A 25,141-nucleotide genomic window follows, 5' to 3' on the forward strand; every position below is an offset into this window, starting at 1 on the left:
CGGTGGATGACGAGCAGAGATGCTCAGCCACTGGCACCGGTCAGCCGACTTTTTTCCTGAACGTTTAAGTATGCATGAGAAACTACTTCAGCCTTGCAAACTGGTTTTAGGACCACATCATCCGCTGTCCTGGATTGTAGATCCTGATGGCTGGAGCGCCACTACCGGTGAGCATGGAGCATAATAATTCCAAGATGGCTGGGCCAGTGCCAGCAAACAATCGGGCCAACTCCAGGTAAACTCCTCCGAGCTGGTATCAAACCGGTGACGATGTTGAAGTTGACAGCTGGCAGTCCAGACGATCCATCACGTCATCATTCCAAGAAATCTTCCAACGGAAATTCGGCAATGGACAACACAGGCGAGTGCTCGCCGTGCGACCGGAATGACGCAGACGAGGCCTTGCGCAAGAGCTTTGTCGGCGAGCCACGTCAGGAGCGACGATCATTTGGGCAAAACGACGATGATCACTCCCCAGAGTTGAGGCTCTCACCAGCACTCGGAGAGGCACTGGTTAAAAAGCTTGACCATTTCGGAAACCTGAAGCCGTTTATCGGAGGAGGACGGGTGAATTTAATCAGCCAGCGCGAGAAGACGAAGCGTGGGAGGGAGTACTATCGAGAGGCTCAGGATGAGGTATTGTCCCGAATCGAGTCTTTCATGGGCTCGAAAAAGATCCCCTCTGAACTCATAGAGTCGGTAAACAATCTCTATCGAGTTCAAGATGACTTGGATGAAGAGCAGCAAGACCTCGACGAGATGGAGCGAAGACAAGGAGCCGACGAGTACCGGTTAACCAATGTCCTCACTGACATTTCCGACATTGTTGAAAAGATATATCCTGGTGTGCGAAGCAAGTACGATGACCGACAGCTCAGTTATCCCATCAAGTCTTCTGCGACTTCTGAGGCAGAGGACCCCCTTTTGCAGGCTTACTACGACAAGAGGTCCAGTGTGCCCATTCTGTTTGAGCGGCTTCTTGAGCTCGAAAGTGGACACGCGGAGGAACGGGCAGAGAGAGAAAGCCGAGCCAACCTCGGGGAGCCTGTATCGCCTCCCGATCTTGAATTCTACCAAGAGTACAGTCGGACGCGGGAATCGCTAGCCTACGACTTTCGGGCCGCGCAACGAGACGCAGAAGTGCTTTTTTCACGCTGCATCCACGAGGGGCTGCTACCCAGGAGATCTTCCATATCCATCGAGTCCGCCAAACATCAGTTTCGCGAGCAAATATCTCCGCCGCTCTACCAGCAGCTAGACATCCAGGAGCCCGTCATTCCTGCTTTGGATCAACCGCCATCGACGGGCGGCAAGAACAAGAGGGACGCCATCAACGACTGGCTTTCGGCAGCGCCGGGCCCGCAGGAGCAGACATCACTGCCTGCTACAGGTCCCCCTACGCCAGAACTGCGCAAGCCTCCTCCTGGGGCGTTTGAATGACGGTTGAAAATGCCCGTAACGAGTCTTCTTTTCTACTGGTATCAAGACACGCCTGGACATAGCTACACCTTGCATCAAAATTTACATTCTGCACCTCCACGCCACGGTAGCCTGCCGTCACTCGGTGGCGCCTAAATTTCCCGAATGCTGACGCCGTCGCACGGGCAAGAGTTGCCTGGTGGCTCCTGATGCGGAAGTTTAAGACGCCGCCAGCTTGAAGAAAGACGCCTTTCAGCGTGAGCTGAGGCCGCCGCCGTCATTCTCGCATCTCAGGCTGTGACTGGACCGGCCGCGTCTGCGAAGCCAATGCCCTCCAACGCCCGCCGCCTTTCGACGCACTTTATCCAGATGACCTGGCCCCGCTGCGTCCGCATCCTCACGCTCTGCCCTGAGCTCCCTCTTGTTGGTCCTACCTGCAGGCCTGACAGCCAGCACACAACGCGCAGCATGCCATGCAGGTCGCCCTCTCCATCCAGCACCGCTGTCCAAGAATCATGACCGCCTGCCACCCTCTCCGCTTAGATTCCAGCATGGATGCCAGGTGAGATAAGCACAAGGCTGAGCCCGCGTCGAGCTGCCTGCGTGCATGCATTGGCGAACGACGGCTCGGCCCAGCCCATAGCGTGAAGAATCATGTCGATGGGCGTCGTGGCTGCTTCCTGCGGGGACGGAGGGTTTGCGGCTGTGGGGGTTATTGGTTGGTGAGTTGGAGGCGCGGCGTGTGGTTGGACGGATGGATGGATGAAGGGGAGAGCGCCGAAAGGCCCGCCTGGGCTACAGAACTTGCTTTCCCGTGACCGTCTCGTCAGCTTTGGGGTTGTTGACAGAGAGGAGCGAGAGAGGAGGGAGTGCGTCGGCTGTCTGCGCGCTGCCAGGTGGTGCTTGTTGCTGGTCGCGCTTCCGCTTCCGCTGCTTCTGGCCGGCTGGCACATGGTGCTAGTTTGCTCCGGACTGGCGCAGGTAGATGCAAGCACTGTGCGTAGCACAATTTCTGACGGGCCCCTTCCGTTGTCACCCACGAACCAGGTCACGATTCTTGCCGCGTGCTTGCGGCTCTTTGCTGGCGAAACTCCTTAGTCACAAAAAAACCTCAACTCGAAAGGCCCAAACCAAACCAAATGTCAATGTGCTACGCTGCCATGCGCACGTGCGTTGCTTGATGGGGAGGACTGTGGAAGCATGCGGCGGCCACTCAGTTACCAGGCTTCGCGCGTCACTTCTATTGGACAAAGTCAAAGCACGCAGCAATTCCATTGGTGGGCAATTGCGTGTGTTCTGTAGGTGCCGCCGTGTTCCCACGCTTGTGCCATGTTCGCAGCCGCGTTGATCTGCAGCTGGAGCCAATTGATGGGAACTAGCGGGCGCGACTGGTGCAACCATTTTGGGCGTAGACCGTCAGTTCAAACCATCGAGGGCAGTCATGCTCGAGTCGATCTGATTCCTGGCTGACATGCTGATTTGAAGCTGGTTAAGAGTCATCTCTTTGAATCTTGATTAGAATCGTCAAGTGTGCCAAAGATGCACGGCTTTCAGTATCGGTGCGTTCTTGAGGTCATGTGGTAAGTATTCACGGCAGTATGAGGCAGAAGAATTGCAGGAAAGTCAGAAGTTGATTATGAGCGGCTCATTCTGCAGACAATCTAGATGTTGAAATCTTGTGCTCAAATTTGAGCATGAAGAGGCTTTTGCCGCCTTAGGCCGAGGTCTTGTTGTCCCTTTCCGGGGATGCATCCCGCAGCTTCTTCTCCTCCAGCTGCGCCTTCAGCGTCTTGATTTTCTCTGACTGCAATTTCACCACGCGTAAGAGGAATGCGGAAGTAGCATTGTGATGATGAAGTCGACCAATGCCGTCGCCCTTGAGGAGCTCGTCGATCTCATCTGCGCAGAATCGAGTGATGTAGTCACGGAGCCTGTCATCAAGCTTAAGGAACGTCCAGTCGACTACGCTGACGATGGAAGCAAGCCTTTCCAAGAGCTCCTCTTTTGTAACAGAGGTGACGAATTTGTGGTACGCCATGTATCTTAGGCGTTGTATCCTGTAATATTCTCCAAGTTGAAAAATCGTTGCATGCTTGAGCAGCCCTGATGATCCTGGAATCTTGGGGTATTTTTGGCTGTAAATGTATTTGAGAAGAGCTTTCAAGGACTCTGAGTTGATCCCCCAAATTAAATTCAAACTGAGTCCTCTTGGACCCTGCGGGAAGGAAAACCAAACGTTAGTCTGAACCCAAACAATGCAGTCACTACAAGGACTGGGGAAAGCATCAATCACTAACCTCTAGCTCCGCTTCGACCATGTCCTTAAAATAGCTGCTTCTTGCACTCAGCACGAGCCGATGTGCTGCGTGTTCCGAGCCGTCGGGAAACGTGACGGTGATGTCAGAGAGATCCCCCGACTCCAAGAACCTGAAGCAGTATCAGCAAGTGATGGTAACTTTGTGCGGACCTGGCCTTGTGGGATATCAGGCGCTGCATGCTATGGCTGCTTACTCGGAGAAGTCAACCGCGCTGTCTTCAAGAGGGAAAATCTCCTCAAGAGATTTCTTGCCGCTGCCGCCGCCAAGTTGGTCGGCGTCGCAGGTATTCAGGGGAGTAGCCATAGTGAAATTTGGAGGCTAGCAATTGGGAAGAGTGTGTGTTTCGAGATGTCCCTTTTGCCTTCTCATGGGACAAGTGAAGCTTTTATGCTGTCGACTTACCATGTTGTCTTCCCCTGAGGAACGGCGCACTGGCAGTCTTTTGACACATTCTCAATCAATATCCGAGACAGCGCAGATTGTCAAGACTCTCCGGCGCCGCTGAAGGAGGAGCAATCGCCAGTCTGATCTACCCAAAAGCGAAATTCCACCAAGACAAGCTCAGCGCGGTGTCGAAAAGTCTCAACGAACCGATGAAGAGGAGACGGCAAACGAGAGCTTTGGCGAAGAAGACGTTGTTGTGGAATGCGGATCATCTCTCTCGTTTCGCCACGTCAACTTTCTGCCGGTCAGTCCACGGTTGTGACGTTTCGCCTCCTTTGACCTGTCGTTTCTGGCGCAAATGGCAACCCAGCGACGATGATTTCCGGGAAACAAGATTCAAACCAGTCTTTGAATGCCATCGACCGGACCACAAACTGCTACTGTTGCCTGCAATTGCATCCAAGACGTCGCGTCAGTTTCATTTTGCACCTTCTCACTCACCAGGAGATCAACCAATCACCCCATCCCTACTCTTTGCGTGCCTCCCATGCATCCAAGAGACTGGGCGTCCTCCAACACATACACAATCTCCTCAAGTAGTGCAAGACGCACTTGTCTCAGGAATTTCGGAACCCGCCGAATCTCCTGACTGCCCGAGACAATTGCCGCGCACTCGCAACAGACAAACGCGCTTCCCCAAAGTGACTCAGGGGGAAGCCACGCAAACGAGCTGCCGGCAGAAAGCACACACCCAGCCACATAGCCAGCTCTTGCAAAGTAGCATCAGCGTGACAGTCGACCTCCTCAATCCTCCGAAGCTTGGACTTGATATTGGGTCCACGCTCCATCTTGCTGTGGAAATTGCGTTGTGACGAGAAGTATGGTTGTGGTGGCTTTTGCAGTGCGGCGCTCCCGTCGTGTTGGTAGACTCGTCGCCAGAATGACGTCGTAGGTGACTACGCAGCGCTCTCTGTCAAAACCTCCTGATGGAGATGGAGGTCTGGGCGCTCCGGCGCAGTCACCTGTGAGATCATGAGCAGTATTTAGGCGCGTCTTCTGCGCGCGTCGTCCATAGCCACAACAACAACCTCATGACCTTCTGAACCTCCACCGCCGCACTTATATCCCTCCAATATGCCACCTGCAAACGATCAGTGGAAGCTCAGCGTAAGCGATGCCACGGTTCCATAACCGAGTACGTCACCTCCTTCGATGACCTTGTGGCCAGGGTCGAGACCGAGGAAATACAGGCATCCCATCACCTTCTCCCACACTTTCGTCAGCACGCCCATGACATTCTGGCATCCATGGAACCCTTGCTAGTATCGCCCTGTCCCCCGAAGCTGGCCATCATCCCAAGGCCAAGAAGGTTTTGCAAGAGCACGCTGCCGATATGCAGCAGCCAGCCATTCTTGCTCACTACCTTGTCGACGCATGCGGACAACCTCCACAGCAAGAATATGCTGCCTGGATCCTCAATAAGATGGAAGAATACGCCAATGCGGGCGACGCCAAAACTGTCAAGTTCATCGACACGGCTATCAAGGCAGATGGCGCCCAAGGAATCAACTGGGGTCAGCAGCAGGGGTACCTTCCAGATGGCGACCATCGTGACAAAGCCCTCGATTTCATCCGCAACGCTCGTCGACACATCTTGCCTGGCACCGGCAGGATGACACGTCCTTGGGGAGCCTTTGAATGCGCTGTCGATTGTCAGACTCGTATTGAAGAGCACAGGAAGCATCAGAAGGGCGCCTACCTCATGTATCTCGCCGAGGCAATTTGTGCCCGATACCTGCGGCAATATAGCATCAAGCATTTCATCATTTGCAAGCTCTGGGCTGTTGAGCAGGCTTGGGCGGGCGAGGTCTTGATGACTCGCATCGGAAATGGGTATACGACTTCTGGTTGGGGTCTCAATTCTCTTCCTGCAAGCTTCAGTGCCGAGGACGCCGACGAGGTTCCGATGGGCAAGTGGTGCGACTATGCTGAACATGCTCTCTTGCACTCTCCTCTCCGCGGTATGTAGACAGCCTTTGTGTACGGCCTTTCTGACCTGGACAGCAAACTACGAAAGGCAGACCCAGATCGCTATTGAAAGAGCGAAAAAAGCCGCAGAGCAAGAGTCGCGTCGTATCGAGGCCGAGATCGCCGACAAGGAGCGTGAGCTCGAGCTCAGGAAGCAAAATCAGCACCCCGAGCAGATCCGCAGCAGGGAGCGTCTTGAGGAGATCTTGCGCCGTCGCGCTCGTGGCGATTGAGCTTCAATAGCCCGACAGCTTGAGTGGGGTGGGATTTTCTGGGCAGTGAACAAGTTGAAAGATACATGTATGAATTCACGGAGTTTTCTGGTATACAATGTGACGGCTCTGTCGAACTCGCTCACGGCGTTCGCCTGATTGTCCCTGAGACTTCATTGCTTTTCTGCGAGAGTCAGCGACTACCCGCGGAGCTTGTATCGCGATCGAGAACGAGGCACAAAGCTCTTTCAAGACATCCTGAATCGCCTGCTTGTTTTGATCTGGGTTGGTGCTGACGGTCGAGGATGGCAAGTTGTTCAAGTCGCTTGTGATGAGCTTGTCGACGCGCTACCATGCTGCGCAGCCTTCCTCGAGAGACTGATTGTTTTCAAGGCTGTTGACAGTAGCACGCTTTCAGAATCACCAGGGTGTTGCCAGGAGTCTTTGTTGCCTTTTGAAGTGAGTGCAGCAAGCGCGGAGTCGACCTCGTCGAATGTGGGAGAAGGTAAGTCATCCACCCCGAATCATCAGAATCCAGAGCAATCTCACAGTACTCCCGGGCCTGCTTGAGTTAATTCAATAGTCTGGAGGTCGCAGATGTAAGAGTCTTGACGGAGGTCTACTCGGGTCGTCCTAGCATTTGTGATCTGAGCATCTCGTTGTTTACGCGAAGACAGTGGATGTGTTTATTGGAATCAAAACGACTGACCGTTTGGACGCGAGTGGGATGTTGACTGTGGCACAGTCTCTTTTTTCTGTCGACTCGAGCGAGAAGAGAAATTTTCGGAGATGTTGTTATGCACGCCGTCCTCCTGCAGCACGAAAGATCTGACCGACACAATCTTTTGACCGGTGGGAGTTCGCTTGCTGACAGTGCTTGCTGTGGCACAGTCTGGTGAAAAGCAAGACGTATAGAGGCTATTCTAGGACAGCAAGACATTCGAGTCCTGTATAGAATTGAGGAGGTCCAATCTTAGGCGTTGCGGCAGACAAAGCGTCTTGTAAATAGACAGGTGATGCGCATCTTACGCCCAAAACACGCTCGGGGACGGAATGGTTTCCGAATTCTCCACTTGCCTGCAGAGTCGGCTTCGCTTGCCGACATCCAATAACAGGGGACAGCGTGCCGTTGGAATGCAAGTGGCGTGCATCTTTCTCTCGTAGAAGCGAAACAAGCGATAAGGAGAAGCGCGCGTCTAAAAATACGTGGCACAACGACAGTGAACGATCGACGCCGCGCTTGTCATTAAAGCATGCAACGACCTTCTGTTTCGACTCACCTGCAGACCAAAACACCCCGGCATTCGGGGCGCAGCCACGCAAAAGCGGGGACTCCAACGGCTTTGCGTCTTTGCGGGTTCGACCTGTCGGGATTCAAAACGCCCAACAGCCCTCGCCTCTCCGGAGTCCAACAATGTGCCGTGAGCGGCGTAGTGCGGCTCTGCTGTGAAGCTCCACACATCGCGTGGCTTCGTGGTCGATAAATAGGCGTTTGACGGGATGTATTGACGGTGCGACCAGTCGATTGCATCTGCCATCATGTCGGATCCTACTCGTGAGTGGGTGCAAGATTCAAGCGGGAGGTTTTTCATGTATCGATGGAGTGCTGGTAAGAAGAAGACACCAGAATGCGTATGCAGAACATGACGTCCGTCCAGAATCGCAGCAGTGGATCACTGTTTGGCAGAGTCGGTGAGTGTTTTTGACAGCGCGGATCTAGAGCAAGCTTACGATGAAAATAGTCAGCGACACGATTCTGTCCATTCCATGCCCGGGCAAATGCTCTTTGACGAACGTATGTAAACTGTCCTTGTCCCCCAAGAAGAAAGCTGAAAGCATCAGGCCCCCCTGAGAGTCTTATTAGAGGAACACTGGGAGTGGTCGAAGGGCTTGATCCAAGTAAGTCGCCGCCTACACGAACAGCAGTAACTGATTCCCCCAGGCTACGAAGTGCAAAGACGGCCTCGTCAATTCTTTCATGCCGGTCGGGTAAGCAAAGACCTACTTTCCAGTCCTCATCCACTCACGATGTAGATGTTCTCGGTCCTCTTCACCGAGCCGCTGGGCGAAAACGCTCGAAACGTCGGAGACAATGTAACCAGAGTCATATACGACCAGCGCGTCTTCTCGCAGATTCGGCGCTTCATCGTAGTGCAACCAAAACAAGGCTTTTGCTACGCAGTGTAAGTCGCCTTCCGCACTCCAACCCACCTCTCTTGACCACTAGCAGCCCAGTCTCCACGTACGGCAACCGCGGCGTCAACAAGCCCGGCGTCGAGCCGGAAGCACACGCCGTCGTCCACATGACCAACTCGATCCCCGTGTGGCTCCACGGCGAGCGCGAGCGCGGAATGACCAAGGAGCCCATCGCAGTGGTTCCTGCGAATGACGCCGTCTCTCTGACGCCTGCCTCGCGCATCAATTTCTCGCTCGCCCATCCCATCCAGTACAACGTCAAAGTCAAGGATCTCGGTCGTGTCTGCGATGAAGACATGGAGAATTTTTGCCTGTACTGGCAGACGGAGAGAGACAGATGCTATTGACGATACGTTCATTTTTCCAAGACTGGTATACGATGGCGGGTTGGTTGCTTTGAGTTTGTCTTTTGGCGAGCGGTTCCGTTTTTTCTCTCTGTAGTTGCGGTCGCTACTTGGCTCGGTTTTCGGATGCTCAAGAGGTAGCAGAATAATGTCATGCGTGCGGAATGGGAGTAAGCTCCGCCCCGAGGTGCCGAAACGAAAGTGACACCCCCCCAGCATCATTCTGACATTTTTCAGTCAACTTTTTCAAGTAAATCAGTATCAAATAAAGACAGGCAGTGATTGAGGAAGACTCTGGTTGCATTCATAAAGCCTTCTTGCGATCCAGTTTTCATCAACAAGCAATAAATCAGCGTTGGTGGTTTAGTGGTAAAATTGATCGTTGCCATCGATTCCTGTGATTCCTAGCACCAGATTTGACTCGATCAGCCCCGGGTTCGATTCCCGGCCGACGCATTATTCTTTTGCTCTTTTAACTATGTCATTCGGTGTAGAATGGCGTTGTGGGTTGATGTTTTGGTCCCGGGGCGGCCTGGGAAGCTTTTTGGTGGAGGCTCGGGTAACCGGGCCGATGGTGGCTGGAAAATGTGGACCGAGCGTCTCCCGACCATCTCGAGATGGAACGAGGACTTTGAAGGGCAAGCGAGGCATGTGGAACGTTGTTGTGTGGAAGTGATGTTTTTGGGTGGAGGGGCGTTTCGCAGTGCGGTCGGCGACGCGGTTGGATGGGAGAGCGGCCTGCCGACGATTGGAGCAGGAGACGACACCGCTGCACAATCTCAGCGGCAGATGGACTGTTGCTTTCGCATCCTTCGACAATGACAACCTCGTCAGTGTTTGCGGCGGGCAAAATGGTGGGAGCGGGCATGCCCGGGAGAGACGAGATCAGGAAAGCTAACGCAGAGGGAGCTTCGGGACTGCAGCAACTTCCAGATGCAACCAGTTGTCGATTTACAGCGCAAGTGCATTCCGATCCCAAGCGTTTGCAAGCCTGTCGAACAAAGTCAGTGGTCCATGGGAACAAAGTTAGACTGCGCTGCGGAAGCCAGAGAACTGGTGCAGCTTGCTCAAATTTGGCGACATAATGAGATTCAAGAGCTTCTGATGATTTGAGCCTGCGGAAAAGCCTGAGGAAAGGATGCAGCGTTGGTTGTCTGCAGGTGTTCCATTCGGCTCGCATGTTGCCCGCCCACCAGGCCCGTGCGCAGATGCTCGGTTCAATAGTTTTCCCGAAGGTCCGGCCAACTTCAGCCGTCCGTCAGCCCGACGTCCTCTCCACAACACCATCGTCGCCTTCTTCATTCCCGCGTCCATCTTGCCTCCGTCATTCAAACGTACGTCCATCTCGCGTGCTTTCAACTGGGCATCGACCCGGTCGGCCCTCGCGACTCCATCAGCCGGTCCTCTCTGGTTGCGTGCTGGCTCGACATAGCCTCCGGCCCGCACAATCCTCTCGAGGTGGACTCGCTCTGGCATTGCATGGGCTGGCCGTCTTTACCTGATCATCCATAACGCTCCATTTCGGCTTTCCTTTCCTCCTGGGCTGGTCTTCTCCGGATGTGTGCTGGCTCGAGGGAGACCTCTGGTTCGCACAATCGTCTCGAGCTGGGCTCGCCCATGGGGAAGGGGAAGAGGAACGTTGCGGTTGATGGTCCCGTTCGGTCGATCGGTCGAGTCAAGGCTGCTCTCAAGCGAAAGCTTGTCAAAGCCTGGGTGGGAGGGATTCCTGCGCTGCGGCGTGGGGGTTTTGTACTTCTTTTCTTCGTAGTGAATGTCATGGTTGATTGCTGGCTCTAGATTTTCCCCAGTGCTCTCTCGCTCAAACCCATTTGCTGCCATGATGGATGGCTGCCCCTGCTTTGCCGATCCCGCTCCGCACTTGGATTATGCCAACGAGTTTCTGGTGAAATGGCGCGACGCGCAAACAGGACACACTCAGTTTCTTGGCCAACTGGCTTCCGCTGGCCGTCGTTGCGGTGCCTTGTCCATGTGGTTCGCCGATGATGCAGAGCAGAAATGCATGATTGGATTCTCGCTGCCTTTGAGAATGCGAGCTGGAACCAAGAAGAGGCGAGATGTCCACGTCGTCCTCCCCGCCAAATCCTTTTCCAGCACGGACACGTCCTCCTTTTTCTCCCTTGATGTCGTGACGGCCCAAGATGATCCCGAGGCAAAACACGAGTTCCAGAAGGCCGGCCTTGATTCGTCTGCCAAGCTGCTCCGGCTCTCCTTTGACCTGCGAGAACGCGCCTACGCCATTATGCCCACCGAGCCGTTCACGCACCCCCTACCGTCGAATTCCCGCGGCCTCCTCCTCGGCCTGCGATCGCTCACATGCACCTTAACTTTCGACGTGTATTTGCCCTTCCTCGAATCTGCAAAAGAGTTGTTGGGACATTTCTCCACCAAGCCGCGGCGTCTGCCCGTAGAATCCCCACTGATCGACCACGTCAAGACGTACAGCGGCCGGTCGTGGGGCGTTGACCAGTGGGCCGTCTACGGGATCGAGGACGACGACGCCATGCCCAGCGCCTGGAATCCCGTCATCGATGACGATCCACCGCCGTACGAAGAGGCCGTTTGCGAGAAACCCGTGCTGCAGCCAGACCAGCTTCCGCACGGACAAACCTCAGACGAACTCCATCAGCATTTGAAGTTGCTCGTCGAACAGGAGCACGCCCGACGGCACGCGGGCAATGGCGATGCTGCATCCATCCCCGACACGGCCAGCTGGTCGGGTAGTGAGCATGGGAACAATGCTCCGATCCTACCATCCAAACGCAAGGCTGATCAACTGTCGCTGGAGTCCGAGAACCCTCACAAGTGCCGGCCCCCGGCCTCCAACGACCAAGCGATCAAACCACTCAAGCTTGAACGCAACGTGTTCCACACCACCGAAGACGAGGTCTTCATCTCCGCCCGCTCGCTGCTCAACGGCGGCCCGAATGCCAAGCTTTTCACCGAGGCCCAACACCGCTGCTTCACCATCGCGCTCAACTGGTTCGTGACGGTATGGCGAGAGCGGGCCGACGCACACGTCGCCTTTCTGCCGGAGCTAAAGGGTCTCGCACGCCTGGCCAGAGGAGCGGAGTCGGGACAGCCCGAGACGATGGAGACTTTTGAAGACTACCGCGTTGAGTGCATGCAAGAGTTTTGCCGCAACGACCGGCCCCGGCGAAAAACGTCTTTTCGGCACGATCTGTCTGTGGAGGACAAGTTGCGGTTGGTGCATCAGTTCATCTACAGGCCTGACGCAGCGTTGCAGCCTGGGCGCGACTGCTGCATCCTGGACGACTTGTTTGCCCTGCACGAGGCGGCGAAGGCGTGCAACGAAGCACCAAAGGGGAAACGTGAGGAGCTGGAGTTTGCCTTTGACGTGCAAATGGCTGCCTGCGTTTTGCTCGTGCTCTACGGAACTGTCCATGATTGAACACCAAGGCAAAAACGAGGAGCCTTCTTTTTCCTATTCCGACTAAGGCGTCCCAAACTCCATGACGTCGGGCACTTTGATCATGCCCATCACCTCGTCCTCGTCTTCGAAATCAAACGCTTCCTTTCGAAGCGCCCCGGCCCTGTACGCCTCCTGCAGCGTCGCGCTCTGGTGATCCGTGAACCAGCCGACCTTGACGATCCTCGACTCCTGTACCGCGTTTCCGAGGACCTCGATGAAGCGTCGCAGGAGGCCCTTTAGATTTGGACTGTCGTCCGCCTTGTCAAGCACCTGCAAGCCATCGACGACAATGTAGACAAGAGGCGGACCGACAGATAACAAATCTCCAAGCACTTGAATCGCCTCGGCCAGACTCTCCTTCCCATCCAGCCGCTCAAGTCTTTCCGTCGAGAGATCCACTCTATCCTCTGGACGAGACTCCGAATCGACGTCCGGCAAAATCGCCGCAACTTGGTGAACCAACGCTCCCACCATCTTCACAACCTCCTCCTCCAGATCAAACGACCCGTAGCGGCCAGCATCGTATGCGCAAAAGTACGCCGCAACGGGGACACCGAGGCCGCGCAACGCGCCGACGAGAAATGCGGCCGTCAGCGTGTTTCGTGACGGCTGCTCGTCCGGCCACGGCCCCGCTATCCACAGGGCTCCTGAGGACCCTGACGATGCCCACGAGACGAGCGCATGGTAGATGGCGCTGTTGACTGAGAGGTAGCGTGATTGGGCGGACAGCATCCCGAGCTTTTCTGTTTGCAAGTGTTGCGAGAGGTGCTGGGTGGCTTCTTGGATCGTTTCGGCTGACCAGTAGACCTGAGCGTCCGGTTCGTCAAGCTTTGGCGATTTATCGTCATCCTGGGAGGCCTGGCTGCTCTGACCCTCAAAATCGGAAGCCGGCTCAATCTGCAGTCGTCCAGGGGGGCTCTCGAGCGCCGCCTTTGGTCTCGGGCTGTCCATCGCCGTGCCCACGAGGCCGGCCTGACACTGCGCGCCCAACCTCAACGCCACGACGTCCAATAACCTCTTGCTCGTCACGCTACTCGCCTCCTTCTCCGCCTGCTCCGTGTGGTACCTCAGCGTGTCCATCGCATTCCGTATGTCGGCCTGCAACGAGTCGCCCAGGATGCTCCGCAGACGGTGCGCCGGGGAGCCGTACCACTCGTCCAGCAGCTTGGCGAGCAGCTTGAACAGCGCGCAGTAGTAGCACGCCACGTGCCGCTTGATATACTCGGACTCGGGCGCCGCCTTGCTCGACTTGTACAGCGTGCGCACCTGGTCGGATGCCCGTCCGAGGCAGTCGGAGATTCGCTCTGCGGTGCTCTCGCGCGTCTGAGCGGCCTGCGTCAGCAGTTAGCAATCTTCCAGCCTGGCGGACATGGGGAATGGTTTTGCCTTGACGCTGGCAGTGAACGCCCCAACGAACATGGACGCGTACCGATCCTCCCGCGGGAGCATGGCGAACAGGTACTCGTACTGGCCCAGCGCATCCAGCACCTTGCCAACCCAACTCTTCGCCCTGCCACTCCTCGTGTCCCGCCTCCTCTTCTCCATGTCTCTGCTCGCCTCGTCCAGCAGCCGGCGCAGCCGCTGCATGCTCGGCTTCTCATACTCGTCGCCGCGGACCAACAGGAGGTGCCTCTTTTTCCTGCCAAGGTGCTTCAACACCCGGCCCCACGACTTTTCCAGCTCTTGCGATATTTCCTCCACGTCGCCCACCCCGCTGAATACTTGGTAGCTGTGCCCGAGTCAGCTAAGCAAACTCGAGCGTCGCGGTTTGCGTACTATTTACTCTCCCCAAAACTCCCGCCGACGGTGTAAATTTGGACGCTCTTGTCGGCCGAGTCGCGGAAACCCCTCTCGCCGTTGTCCTCCTGCCGCTCCTCCCACTGCACCATGTCTGCAAGACTCTTGCTGTTTCTCGTGTCAGTTTCTTGCCTTCAATATACACAGGGGCGGGCTTGACTTTACTAGAGCGCGTCGTCTGGCTTCCTGCTACTCTGCGTCTCGCTGTATCGGCGCACCAGCTGCAGCGCGTCCGATGCGTCCATCGTCGCTCCTGATGTCAGAAAAATGCCGTGCCGGGAAGCGCGGACGTTTGGAAAACGAGGCCCCATCAAGTCATGGCCGTGGCAGTCTGACTGCAAGGCTGAGCGGTCAGCCAGCGGCAAGGCTGGCGTTGTGGTGCTTGCTTGGCTGGGATGACGCAGCGGACTGGGAAACCAACCAGCTGTGGAGATGTGGTGCCTCGCGTCTGCCTACTTCGTCAGGCTGTATATAAACCTTTGTGGCGTATTGGAGGACTGAGTCTCGACGAAGCGGGGCTGGATGTGTGGTGGACAGACAGAACAGCTTTGTGTCTTTTGCAGGGAAACAAATGGAAAACTTATTCCCTTGTAGATGGACTTTGGTCCTACGTCGGTTCATTGACACAAAAAGCAGCCTCCCATGCAAAAGACTCCGTATTCAAACTCGGAGAATGCGTGATACAGCCGAGGCTTGAAATCGAAAGTCGCGGCACACACAAGCAGCAATGGAGTCATATTCACCAGGAGAGCAATGAAAAGAGCGTGACTACCGAGGCATCAAAACTTCCGTTTCAAAATAGCATGGGTCCAAGGAACGTTCGAGCGCCTGCAGATAAATGATGCTGGAACTGACCAATGACTCTTCTCGTAGAGTTACAGGGAGCTGTCGTGGTCATGTGCCCTGAGCCCCAGACTGTGGATGCTAGCCCGACAGTCCTCTCGCTGCCTGATAATCTTCAAGAGGCTCTGCGCAAGCCCTAAAGAATCCACTGTCTTGCTTACCTGCATAGCGCCCCTGAGCAACTAGCTAGTGGACAGCCTTGTGTCCTCCGCAGAAAAATAGAGGCTTGATTCCTCCTAGAGGTGAGTACAAGGAGGCTCCATTCTTTGGTCCTTGACCGCTCTATCTTATGAAAGATGGATCCTTCCACTGTATATTCCAACCCAAAAACTGCGCAGCAAATCCCAGGCTGGCTGTCTGGCAGCTCCCCGACAGTCGTTTTGCTGCCTGAAGTTCAAGTGGCTCCGCGTCTCAAGCCCTGCAGAATCCACATACTTGCTTACCTGCATTGCGCCCCTAGACAACCAGACCTGCGCGCCTCATAGTGATCGAAAAGGGATGCGTGCCGCGACGTGGAGCGCGGGGTCAAATAACTTTGCTTGCCAACCTTATCCGAGCCTTGTGCGATGATACACTGCTTTTTTGGTCCAAACGATCGACCTGCCTCGTGAGAACTTGCCCTCCTGCTTGAGTTCTTGGTGAATTCGTCGTCGATCAAAAGGCTTTAGAATCAAAGATTAACAATAGTGAGATTTTGCAAGGCTGAGAGTGATAATGTAGAGCTGACAGAATAGGCCGAGCAAAATCTCCACAAGACGAGTGACATGGCCCAGAATGGTGTTGCAGAAAACCAATCCACTTCGGATATTTGCACAGCAGAAAGAGACCAAGTCCATCACGACCGCAACCGGGAGGCCGACAACTCCCTGACCGTCCGCTTGACAGATGTCGACAACTTCGAGGCATCCCAAACAGGAATGGACCACGACCACTCAATGCTCGAAACCTCGCCCGTCGACCGACTGGACGACCACCTCACGGCCGAGACAGCGTCTGTCGCCTCCACCGCCGAGCCCGTCGACGAGCCCTGCAACGTGCGATATGTGTACCACTGCAACGACAGGAGCGGCGGGCTGTTCATCGAAAAGCGGAACGACGCGCCCCTCAACCTGCAATTCAGTCGGCCGCGGCAGACGAATCCGCCCAAGGTGTTTGAAATCGTCCAGTCCGTCCAGGCCGAGTCCAAGAATTGGGCCAGGCCCATTACGCCCGTGGCACGCAGGCTGACGCACGCGTGGGAGGGCGCGAGCCGGTCGCTGTCGGACATGAAGGTGTCGAGCGTCGACAAGGCCAACATGGTCATCTACTCCTCTGCCTTGTTGGAGGCCATCAACGAGGTCGTCGAGTATTACCCAAGGTACTTGCGCCAGACAGACCCTTGGCGCCAATCTGGCCACTGACGTGCCGCAGTCAGAACTTGCTCGGCGACACAGTGACCATGAGGGAGCCCTTTTGCGCCCTCATGCACCATATTGACGAGCTGAGGGCTCTCAAAAGCGGCCTGGAGGAAAAGCTGTCGCTCGGCAGCAACAAGCCGCGAATTGCTGAAAAATGCCATCACATCCAGATCCTGCTCGACTATTTGGACCCAAAATTCCAGCGCGACATTTTGCCGGCGCAGAAACGCCTCGAAAAGGACGAGCCCACCGTCAAGTTTGACGACCTGTGGTACCTGCTGCGCCCGGGTTCGCTCTCGTACTGCCAGTACGACGGAGTGTGGTTGGGCTGCGTCATTCAGAGTGTCTTGTATGTACCAGGAGTCATCGGCAAGACGGACGACAGGGGCCATCTAAGCGTATCAATTTGGTTCCAAGACTCCATCTGGGGAACCGGGTGGGTGGCGACGGCCATCAACAAGGTCAAGATTGACAGGTTTGACGGCGAGCAGCTTGTCACGAGCCTCGACGTGTTTCCTCGCGACTACGCCGACGCCAAGGATGACAACAGGCGGCGAATGGCGTTCGAGAAGCGAGGCGCCTTCATCCGCGATATCCTGTGGCAGGACCATGCCTACGTTCACTACAACGGAAAGCTCATGGTGAATGAGAAGAAGGAGGTGCGCAACTCCCTTCTGATGTGAGTTGCCCAACTGACGTTGCGATCAGTACAACGGTCCCCTCATAGCCTGCACGCCGCAGTCTGAAGCCGACCTTCCAGACCACAACTGGAACTACGGCTTCATGAGCGTGACTCAGGGCCCGGCCGGCCTCGACGACCCCAAGCGGGGCGCGTCGTCCAAGATTGTCAATCCGCTGGACTTGAACACCAAGGACCCTGAGCATTCCCCCGATCTTCTTTCCGCGGAGCATTTGTTTCTTCTGTGTCCGATTATGCCGGGCTTTGCGCTTCGGACCAAGAGCTGGACAATCATCAATGTTGACAATACGTCGGCACTGGAAGAGCCGGAGAAGGTCCCACCGGCAAACATCCCACAGGAGGAACTCAAAATCATCAAGGCGCTTTCAGATCGTCAGATGAAGACCAAGGTGCCGTGGTCTGCCGACTTTATCAAGAACAAGGGCAAGGGAGTCGTTGTGCTGCTTCACGGGCCGCCAGGCGTCGGCAAGACGTACACGGTGGAGACGACAGCCATGACGACCGGCCGTCCGTTGATCAGTCTCACCATGGCGGATCTAGACGACGAGGAAAACATCGAGGCCGAGCTAGCACGATGGTTTACACTGGCCAACCGATGGAAAGCGATTCTCCTGATTGACGAGGCAGACGTCTTTCTGGAACGCCGGCAGCTCAGAGACATTTCTCGGAACGCAATAGTCTCGGGTATGGACATAGCATTTTGAATGATACCAGCAGCTAACACTTTTCAGCCTTCCTCCGCCGCATGGAATACTTCGAAGGGCTCCTCTTCCTCACCACCACACGCCTCGGCTTCATCGACGAAGCCTTCATCTCGCGCGTGCACATGATGATCGAGATGAAAAAGCTGTCGCCCGCCCGGCGCAAAACAATCTGGAAAAACTTCCTCGACAAGCTGGCGCGCGAGTGCGCGGGCAAGATCCGGGTCGCGCCGGGCGCCGTGCGCTTCATCCTCGACGGGCCCGACGTGTGCGCCATGGACTGGAACGGGCGCGAGATCCGCAACGCGCTGCAGACGGCGATTGCGCTGGCCGAGCATGATGCTGTTACGAGCGACTACCATAAGGAGGGCGATGAGATTATTGTTGAGAGTGAGCATTTCAAACGCGTCATGGAGATGAGCAAGTCGTTTCGACGGTACCTCGATAGCATTGGGAATGACTCGGCGGAGGAGCGCGCAGCGCGGCTGTACGGGCGGAGAGATCGTGAGTGATGGGTGGCGATTGCGGTTGGACTGCGCAACGGAAGGGTAGTCACGGGTCAAGAATGGCAAAAGTTTTAGGAGTACCGGTGGAGCTAGCACGCAGACGGGAGGTGGAATACATAGTACCATAGGTAGATGTATGTACCTAGGCATAGCCAATTCTTGCGCACTAAATCCACACCACAGCACCATCGCACCTAGGTAAAGTCTTGCAATCTCTCGATACTTTAGTCTTAATCACTCGATTCCCTTCATACCCCTCCCTCCTATCTACCACTCTTCTCAATCTCTACCCTACCCCTCCAGCCCATCCAGCCCCAATTCGACCACGGCACAATCTGAAGCCTTGCAGCGCTGCTCCCGCCTCATGCGCCATCAACCCCCTTCTTTCTCCTTCCCTCTCAACTCGCCTTTCTGACCTAGCGCACACCAACCAAACCGCACTGCACCTTGCCAAAGCACAAAAAGCAAAAGCAAAACCTCAACGAAGAAAAGGGGGAAAAAGTCAATTTAGTCCAGCAGTGCGAGAGTTTGTCATTCCGTTCTAGTCGTATAAAAAAAGAGAGAGAGTGTGTGTGATAATGATTTCTTTCATTGTCGAGGAAAAACAAAAAGCGGGCAAATAGGAAAAGTGTGTGGTCTTGTTTTTGTTTTCCCAAGAGAGAGGAATGTGAGATGTGATGGACGCTGTTCTCGTCTGGCCGGGAGAGCTTGGCAGTTTGGACATGGATGCATACCGGTGTCAAGTTCCGGCGTGTGTATCCCTTCTCTTCCTTGGTAGGTAGCCAAACAACCACCGTGACCGGCCAGAGCAAGCAAGCGCAGCGCAAAAAGGCGCAAAAGAAAAAGGAATCCTTGAAAGTGTCGATTCGAGTCGAGTCGTCGTGATCGGTCAGGTAAAAGACGGTCTGCGGGCTTCCCGCACATCTCTGGTTTGTTTTGGTTTTGCCATGACTCGGGGCACCGCATCCAAAGATGTAGGTTGATAGCAATGTCGGTATGTAGGAAAATGACGTGTAGTCGGCGATTGGTAGGTTGGGTTGCGTTGCCCAGACGATAGGTAGGTAGGGCAAGCGAAAGAGCGAGTGAGTGGGTCGAGTGCGCAAAAAGCAATCAACGCAGCGAAAAAGATGGCGTCGTGCGTGCGGCGCAGCAGCGAAGCAACGGAACGAGACGAGGGAGAAGGGAAAAAGCAAAAAGGTAAAGCAAAGCAAAGCAAAGCAAAGCAAAGCAGCAGGTACGTAGATGGCTTCGGAGGCAGGCGCGCAGGCGGAGAATTCGTGCCTAGGCGCCCGCGTCCACGTCCACGTCCACGCCGACGTTTGATCGGGGGTATCGGGTATCATGCTCGCAAAACTAGGTGTAGTCGGGTCGGCTTGGTGGATGTGTTGATTGGTGGTGTTGAGAGGATCGGTGCGCTGTCAATTTTGGTTCGAGTTGAGGCGCGTGGTTGACGTCGTCGCAGCTTGCAATGAAGCAACGACGGCGGGTCGCGAGACGATTCTTGCGAGCAGCGTCTCGCGAAAGGGGCGATGATGAGAGAGGTCCGGAGAAGTCGGAGGTGGTCGATTACGGCGTCGACAATCGAGGCAAGTCGCACGCATAGCGATGCCATCCAGAGTCGAGGAAAGATGGGTCTAGGCATCCCGGCAAAAGACGAAGGGTGTATGCAATCGCACATCACCAAGAGCAGCGCAAAACGCCGCCAGATGCCAGCAAGCAAGCCAGCCAGCCAGCCAGCCAGCCAGCCAAAGCCAGATGATAAACGCCAGTCCCAGTCCAGTTGAGAGAGATAGAGTCTCCCTTTTAAAAGAAATGAATAAATCAAAGCTCCGTAATGAAACCCGGGTATCTGGCTCTCTCCCGCTCTCTCTCTGACAATGTCGACAATGTAGATGAAAACGAAACCACCTCTCCGGGTTTCAATAATTGTGGCCGGAGACGGTGTTGTTGTGGTGGCCGCGCGGGGGCAGGGACAGCCCGAGTCGTCTCAGTCGCCTCCTGTTGTATCTGCTCCACGTTCCCCCGGCGTGTGGTGCCACGGATATCATCTTCCATCTTCATCGTCTGCTTTACCAGGTCTCGCCAACCTCGCTTAGCTTCCTCTCGCGCGCCGCAGAGCCCGGTGGCGGCATGGCCCGCGGGCCGTGCAAAGCATCGACACTCGACCGCCGCGAGGTCCTGCTAGGCCGGCGTGGAAGGGCAGAGGGAGTCGGGATGCCGCTGCCACCTCCAGGAGTGGGAATACCAGAGCCCGGACCCATGCTGCGCGTAAAGTCTGGCTTGCGGCTCACTGGAGTAGCAAAGCCAAAGTCACGGGCCTTGGGTTTAGGAGGCGTCGGCGTGTCATCGTCAAAGTTGCGACGCGGGGGCGTCGGCTTGACCGTGTTGGCGCGGCTGCGGCCCGTTGGACGAGGAGGTCCGAGGCTGCTGCTGAAGCTGGTCGTGTTGGAATGAGACAGCGAGGGCGTGGGCGTGTGGTTGCCACCTTGGCGGCTGCTCGGGCGTTGACTGATGGTGCTGCTTCTGCCGAATCCGAGCGAAGCAGAGAAGAAGCTGTCGGCACCGCGGCTCGGCGGACGAGCACTCATGTTGCCAGCAGTCTTGGGACGGACGCCAGTCGTGTTGCTTCGAGTAGGCATGAGGGTGGTGTTGGTGCGAGCGGGAAGTGCAGCGCTGCGGCTAGGCGGTCGTTTGTACGAGGCACTCTGGCCGCTCACATTGCTCACACCACTGCGCTCGCTGGCCTGGCTGGTTGGCCTGCTGGCACCCGGGAGCAGACCAGCTGAGTTTCCCTTGGCACCAGCAGCGCTGAAGCTGAGCCTGCTCACGCCCGTGTCGCCGCCTGCCGCCGAGCTCGTCGTGCTGCCGCTGGTGCGCGTGCGCGCCGCCGGACGCCCAGCACCATTCGAGTGGTTGCTCATGGCACTGGGACCGCGAGGACTTGCGCGAGGCGGCGTCTGCGTGGGGGCGGGCAGCTTGCTGCGGACGTTGTGGACGCGCGACTCGAGCTTCTGCATCTTGCTGATTAGCCCACGAATCTGGTACAGAGAGCCGGTACGAGGCAAAGCACCGTCGGCGCCACTGCGTTTGGAGTAGTGGCTTGCCGTCGGCCTGCGTGTCGTGGTGCCCGGTGTTGTGCGTCCGCTTGCGGAGCTCCACGGGACAGACGGGGCCCGCGAGTGCTTGGAGCGTGCGCCATAGTCTCTTGCCCGTGGGGTGTTGTCTTGCAGAGTCAGAGGTCGTCGTCTGTCGACCTTGCGTTCCTGGAGATCGGTGAAGCGCGGCGAAGGAGGAGTGGTGGCGCTGGAGCGCTTCGACTTGGAGGGCGGTGGCGTCGAGGTGGTGGGAGAAGACAGCGTCGTGGCAGAAGACGAAGTCTCGGATACGGGCGAACGCGGTCTTGCCGAAGCACCAGTGACGAGGGCATGAGTCTTTTGCTCCATGTGCCTGGCCATGGTCTCTTCGGCGGCGCGCAGCTTCTCCTTGATGATGTCGGCCTCGATGGACAGATCCGACAGCTCGTCACGTAACCGCTGGTTCTCTATCCGCAAGTCCTCGCGCTCCTGCTCGCCGACCTTGATTTCCTCCTCGAGCATGACGCCGCGCTCGATTGCGACATTGTACTTTCCCTCGAGGTCCTCGAGCGACGACGTCTGGTTCCGGGCCTGCCGCTCAAAGTCGTCGTTGGCGACCTCAATGTCGCGCAGCTTGAGCGTCATGGCGCGATTTTGCTCTCGCAGCGTCGTGATTTCCTTCTGCAGGGCATTCTGCGCCCCATTGGCTTCCGTCTTGGCCTGCTTGTACTTTGCCTGTGATGGACGTTAGTTCCTGCGACCCCTGGCGATCGCCAAATGGCGGGCTGCAACGTGGGCGCGCTGCACGCGTGCAGACGGCACAACTCACCTTCCACTCGTCGACTTCGAAGCCGCGCTCCTCGAGTCGCTCCTTGAGCTGGCGTTCGCGCTTTTCGCTCTGCTCAATGTCCCTCTCGAGCTCCGACTCGACTTCGCGGCTGCACTGCTGAAAGTCTTGCAGCTCAGCCTCCAGACTCTCGTACTGGGACTTGTAGTATGCGATTTGCTCTTCCAGGCTGCCGTTGGCCAGGCCGGGCGAGGCCAGCGGTGCATCGGTCGCGGATGCCATGGTGGGTGTGTGCGCTCGGGGGCACGGTTGGTGGTTCGGCTCGTGAGGTCAGTTCAGTCGTTGCCGTGTCGGGGTCGTTGAAGTAGTTGTTGTTGAGTCGTCGTCGGTGGTGTCTTGGTAGTGTGGTGTGTCGGTTGGTGTTGGTGCCTTGGAGTTGCGCAGTCGGTCCCAAGCGGTGAAGTGCGCCTAGGGCGTTTCACGAAGCAGGGCCTGGCGGGGAGGAAATTCGAGTCGTCTATTGGGGGATCCGGGAGCAGGCCATGTCGAGTCCTCGGGCGGGGAGGCGGGGTGGAGGGTGGTGTTGTTGTTGTTGTGGGTTGTGGGCGATGTTGACGAGAGGAAGCCGACGCAGAAGCAAGCAGAGTGGGATACAGTCGCTCAGTCGTACTGGCTGACCAGTGACCTCGTGCAGGGCAGTGAGTGCACGCCTGCATTGGGTTGCCGGTTGCTAAGGGCGGGACCGTGCGAGGCGCCGCTTCCTTGCCGGATCCCTGTGATGCCAAAATCAACACCACAAACACACAGCATACGACATGTACATTATCAACACCATCTTCATTCTCTCCTCACTCTCCATCATGGTACTCTTCTCCCTCTGACGTGGCAGCGGCTCCGGATTGCCATTGCAGCTCCCGTCTCGCCCAAGTCACCGCCCCGCCCATTATTGACTGACCGCTCCACCGCCCATGTGCCCATCATCGGCGCCGTCACAAAAAATCAGTCACTTTGCAAATCCCAAAACTCGCCGAATCTCGCATCCATTTCCTACTCCTTTTTGTCTTTTTCTAAACCCCCCTTTCCGTATAATCCCACCGCCTCGCCCACTTGATTCGTCCCTCGCTGCACCACCTCCTTTCCCGACTCCACCGCCTCCCCCACCAGCTCCTTGACCTCGCCCGCCGCCTCCTCGACGCTGCTGGCCACCTCTCCCACCAGCTGCCCGCCCTGTGTCGACGGGAACCTTCGGAGCGCCTTGAGGATGAGGTAGTACAGCTGGATGACGGCGACGTGGATGTGCTCCTTCATCAGCATCGTCAGGCCGTGCGTGAAGAAGCCCTTGAGCACCTCGCCCCCCAGCCCCCGGTACAACCCCGCCGCCCCCTCGCGCCGCGCTATCGCGACTATCGCCGCCAGAATAGTCGTGCGCGCGCGCGGACGGCCCGGTTGTTGGCGTCCTTTTTGCTTCTCCCCCTCTTCATCGTCGCCCCCTGCCTGCGCCCGCGTCTTTGCTACCGACACGGGGTACGTGATGGTGCTGGCGACGGCCTTGCTGGCTGCCGCCATGAGAAACGTCAGCCGCGCCCCGGGGCTCTTGCGCCTCTCGCGCGGCACCAGCAGCCGCGACAGCATGCCCTGGAGCAGAAACGTCAGCGCCGGGTTGACGGTGAGAATCAAGCTGGCACTATAGCCCGCCCAAAAGCCCGTCCAGCCCTTGTCGCGGTAGATTTGCGCAGCAATGGCGCGCGCCGAGGGTCCTTTTTTGCCTTTGGCCCGCATGGCCGCCGTTTGTTTGCGCGTGACGACGTTTTGCACCGGCGTCGTGCACAGCTTGGCCGCGGCGCCCGCCAGCATGCCGACGCCTATCTCCTCGAGCACCGGCAGGCTGCGCTTGCGTGACAGTCCGAGCATGCTCTGCCGCGCGTGCCGCGCAAAGTTGTATGCCAGGAAGAAGAGGAACGAGTCGAGCACGCTCTTGACCAGCGAGTCGCCCACGCCGCTGTAGAGCGCAGACAGTCCGCCTTCGTGCGTGTAGATGCTGCGAAGGGCCGAAAGTATTGATGTGTATTCGTCCCCATCCTCAGCGGTAGCACCCCTCCTCGCAGCAACCTGGACCCGCGTAACCGCGACATCAAGGGGATAAACGAGCAGATTCGCCACCGCAGAGCCAATGGCGCCCGACGTGGCGTGGCCGAGGGCCGGGAGGGCGGGGCCCAGCGGCGCGCGCGACGGGCGGCGCGTCTCTTCTTGTACGATGTGGTAGAGTTCAAAGGCGTCCTAAGTAGGTGAGGTGAGCTGGTGTGTTGAGGGAGGAGGGGTGGGTCTGGGAGACGTACGAGTTGCGCCGTGTAGAACCAGGCATGTTCATCGTCGCCGTCGTCAGCCATGGTGGCGAAGTGCCCGTGCCGTTCTCCTTGCGCCGTCTTTCAGGCTTGCGTTGCGTTGCGTTGCTGTCTTCTCTGGCGGCAGGCGGGCGCGGACAGCAAGGTCGACGGCCCTCACGGTCGTGGCGTAGGTAGGTAGGTAGGTAGGTATGTATGCGGTCGATGGCCAACCAGGAACGAAGGCAGTTGAGATAGGCTTGCTGAGGTACCAGGTAGGTGTATGGCGCTGCGCTGCGCTACGTCTCGTCTTGAACTCGAACCCGCGGCGATGATGCTTCCAACAGGAGCGTGCGTGAGTAAGTAATGTAGGTAAGTAGGTACCTATGCAGTCAAAAAGATGCTGCTGCTGCTGCTGCTCCAAACGGCCCGGTCCAGAATCTAACCTATGCAAGTAGTAGGTGTATATGCAGACAAAACGGATAAGATGTAGACGCGCAGCCAAGTGTCGTGAAGTAGACCGAGAATGTCAGCCGATAGCAACTGGCCGCGAGGTTGCGGCTGCGGCTAACATTGAACTCGAGGAAGCTTGCGCGGTTCTGGTTGGGTTAGGCCGCCGGGTCGTGCAGTTTGGCATGTGAAGGACGCCGTATTGGTAGGTAT

At 56.7% G+C, this 25,141-nt stretch overlaps 11 protein-coding genes and 1 non-coding gene across 12 annotated transcripts; 6 read left to right on the plus strand and 6 right to left on the minus strand.

The window, feature by feature from the left end:
- Nucleotides 1-270: 270 nt before the first annotated feature.
- On the plus strand, nt 271-1,440 carry BKA78DRAFT_298582 (uncharacterized protein; the record flags this gene model as incomplete). The annotated part of the gene is made up of 1 exon (XM_066886927.1): nt 271-1,440. One exon carries the CDS (start codon nt 271-273, stop codon nt 1,438-1,440), a length of 1,170 nt encoding a protein of 389 aa, XP_066740161.1.
- Nucleotides 1,441-1,787: 347 nt separating this feature from the next.
- Nucleotides 1,788-2,679, minus strand: BKA78DRAFT_322828 (uncharacterized protein). Its single transcript, XM_066889147.1, has one exon. The coding sequence runs from the start codon at nt 2,370-2,372 to the stop codon at nt 1,959-1,961; it is 414 nt and encodes a 137-aa protein (XP_066740162.1). The 5' UTR covers nt 2,373-2,679; the 3' UTR covers nt 1,788-1,958.
- A 235-nt stretch (nt 2,680-2,914) lies between these two features.
- BKA78DRAFT_346312 (uncharacterized protein) lies at nt 2,915-4,149 on the minus strand. Its single transcript, XM_066890517.1, has 3 exons — nt 3,931-4,149; nt 3,717-3,846; nt 2,915-3,634 (listed from the first exon to the last, which is right to left on the minus strand). Exons 1-3 carry the CDS (start codon nt 4,038-4,040, stop codon nt 3,134-3,136), a joined length of 741 nt encoding a protein of 246 aa, XP_066740163.1. The 5' UTR covers nt 4,041-4,149; the 3' UTR covers nt 2,915-3,133.
- A 1,106-nt stretch (nt 4,150-5,255) lies between these two features.
- Nucleotides 5,256-6,382, plus strand: BKA78DRAFT_355755 (uncharacterized protein; the record flags this gene model as incomplete). The annotated part of the gene is made up of 3 exons (XM_066891958.1): nt 5,256-5,288; nt 5,482-6,142; nt 6,186-6,382. 3 exons carry the CDS (start codon nt 5,256-5,258, stop codon nt 6,380-6,382), a joined length of 891 nt encoding a protein of 296 aa, XP_066740164.1.
- A 1,297-nt stretch (nt 6,383-7,679) lies between these two features.
- Nucleotides 7,680-9,168, plus strand: BKA78DRAFT_382397 (uncharacterized protein). Its single transcript, XM_066893031.1, has 7 exons — nt 7,680-7,970; nt 8,020-8,053; nt 8,104-8,156; nt 8,204-8,260; nt 8,304-8,350; nt 8,396-8,544; nt 8,592-9,168. The coding sequence occupies exons 1-7, from the start codon at nt 7,901-7,903 to the stop codon at nt 8,902-8,904; spliced, it is 723 nt and encodes a 240-aa protein (XP_066740165.1). The 5' UTR covers nt 7,680-7,900; the 3' UTR covers nt 8,905-9,168.
- Nucleotides 9,169-9,184: 16 nt separating this feature from the next.
- On the minus strand, nt 9,185-10,052 carry BKA78DRAFT_322833 (uncharacterized protein). The gene has a single exon (XM_066889148.1). It carries the CDS (start codon nt 9,767-9,769, stop codon nt 9,383-9,385), a length of 387 nt encoding a protein of 128 aa, XP_066740166.1. The 5' UTR covers nt 9,770-10,052; the 3' UTR covers nt 9,185-9,382.
- Nucleotides 9,254-9,357, plus strand: BKA78DRAFT_t155. The gene has a single exon. It is a non-coding gene; the product is annotated as a tRNA-Gly (tRNA).
- A 620-nt stretch (nt 10,053-10,672) lies between the features above and the next one.
- On the plus strand, nt 10,673-12,331 carry BKA78DRAFT_298586 (uncharacterized protein; the record flags this gene model as incomplete). Its single annotated transcript, XM_066886928.1, has 1 exon — nt 10,673-12,331. The coding sequence occupies one exon, from the start codon at nt 10,673-10,675 to the stop codon at nt 12,329-12,331; it is 1,659 nt and encodes a 552-aa protein (XP_066740167.1).
- A 42-nt stretch (nt 12,332-12,373) lies between these two features.
- On the minus strand, nt 12,374-14,256 carry BKA78DRAFT_257004 (uncharacterized protein; the record flags this gene model as incomplete). Its single annotated transcript, XM_066885145.1, has 3 exons — nt 12,374-13,664; nt 13,722-14,081; nt 14,129-14,256. Coding segments are annotated over 3 exons (1,779 nt in total), but the record flags the coding sequence as incomplete, so codon positions are not given.
- A 3,066-nt stretch (nt 14,257-17,322) lies between these two features.
- BKA78DRAFT_256946 (P-loop containing nucleoside triphosphate hydrolase protein) lies at nt 17,323-18,302 on the plus strand (the record flags this gene model as incomplete). The annotated part of the gene is made up of 2 exons (XM_066885142.1): nt 17,323-17,773; nt 17,821-18,302. 2 exons carry the CDS (start codon nt 17,323-17,325, stop codon nt 18,300-18,302), a joined length of 933 nt encoding a protein of 310 aa, XP_066740169.1.
- A 1,920-nt stretch (nt 18,303-20,222) lies between these two features.
- Nucleotides 20,223-22,556, minus strand: BKA78DRAFT_26179 (NUDE protein). The gene is made up of 2 exons (XM_066885429.1): nt 22,200-22,556; nt 20,223-22,105 (listed from the first exon to the last, which is right to left on the minus strand). Exons 1-2 carry the CDS (start codon nt 22,437-22,439, stop codon nt 20,366-20,368), a joined length of 1,980 nt encoding a protein of 659 aa, XP_066740170.1. The 5' UTR covers nt 22,440-22,556; the 3' UTR covers nt 20,223-20,365.
- Nucleotides 22,557-23,204: 648 nt separating this feature from the next.
- BKA78DRAFT_355761 (mitochondrial carrier domain-containing protein) lies at nt 23,205-24,544 on the minus strand (the record flags this gene model as incomplete). Its single annotated transcript, XM_066891959.1, has 2 exons — nt 23,205-24,434; nt 24,494-24,544. 2 exons carry the CDS (start codon nt 24,542-24,544, stop codon nt 23,205-23,207), a joined length of 1,281 nt encoding a protein of 426 aa, XP_066740171.1.
- Nucleotides 24,545-25,141: the final 597 nt, after the last annotated feature.

Source organism: Phyllosticta capitalensis, assembly GCF_038381095.1.
Source record: "Phyllosticta capitalensis strain CBS 128856 chromosome Unknown BKA78scaffold_10, whole genome shotgun sequence".
NCBI classification, from domain to species: Eukaryota; Fungi; Ascomycota; class Dothideomycetes; order Botryosphaeriales; family Phyllostictaceae; genus Phyllosticta; species Phyllosticta capitalensis.

Coding starts and splice junctions, on each gene's coding strand:
- BKA78DRAFT_322828 (XM_066889147.1), bottom strand. CDS start 2,372: ATGTGCCAGCCGGCCAGAAGCAGCGGAAGCGGAAGCGCGACCAGCAAC.
- BKA78DRAFT_346312 (XM_066890517.1), bottom strand. CDS start 4,040: ATGGCTACTCCCCTGAATACCTGCGACGCCGACCAACTTGGCGGCGGC. Junction 3,847..3,930: donor AGCGCGGTTGACTTCTCCGA/GTAAGCAGCCAT, acceptor ATACTGCTTCAG/GTTCTTGGAGTCGGGGGATC. Junction 3,635..3,716: donor TGGTCGAAGCGGAGCTAGAG/GTTAGTGATTGA, acceptor TCCTTCCCGCAG/GGTCCAAGAGGACTCAGTTT.
- BKA78DRAFT_382397 (XM_066893031.1), top strand. CDS start 7,901: ATGTCGGATCCTACTCGTGAGTGGGTGCAAGATTCAAGCGGGAGGTTT. Junction 8,261..8,303: donor GGTCGAAGGGCTTGATCCAA/GTAAGTCGCCGC, acceptor TGATTCCCCCAG/GCTACGAAGTGCAAAGACGG. Junction 8,545..8,591: donor CAAGGCTTTTGCTACGCAGT/GTAAGTCGCCTT, acceptor GACCACTAGCAG/CCCAGTCTCCACGTACGGCA.
- BKA78DRAFT_322833 (XM_066889148.1), bottom strand. CDS start 9,769: ATGCCCGCTCCCACCATTTTGCCCGCCGCAAACACTGACGAGGTTGTC.
- BKA78DRAFT_26179 (XM_066885429.1), bottom strand. CDS start 22,439: ATGGCATCCGCGACCGATGCACCGCTGGCCTCGCCCGGCCTGGCCAAC. Junction 22,106..22,199: donor TCGAAGTCGACGAGTGGAAG/GTGAGTTGTGCC, acceptor CGTCCATCACAG/GCAAAGTACAAGCAGGCCAA.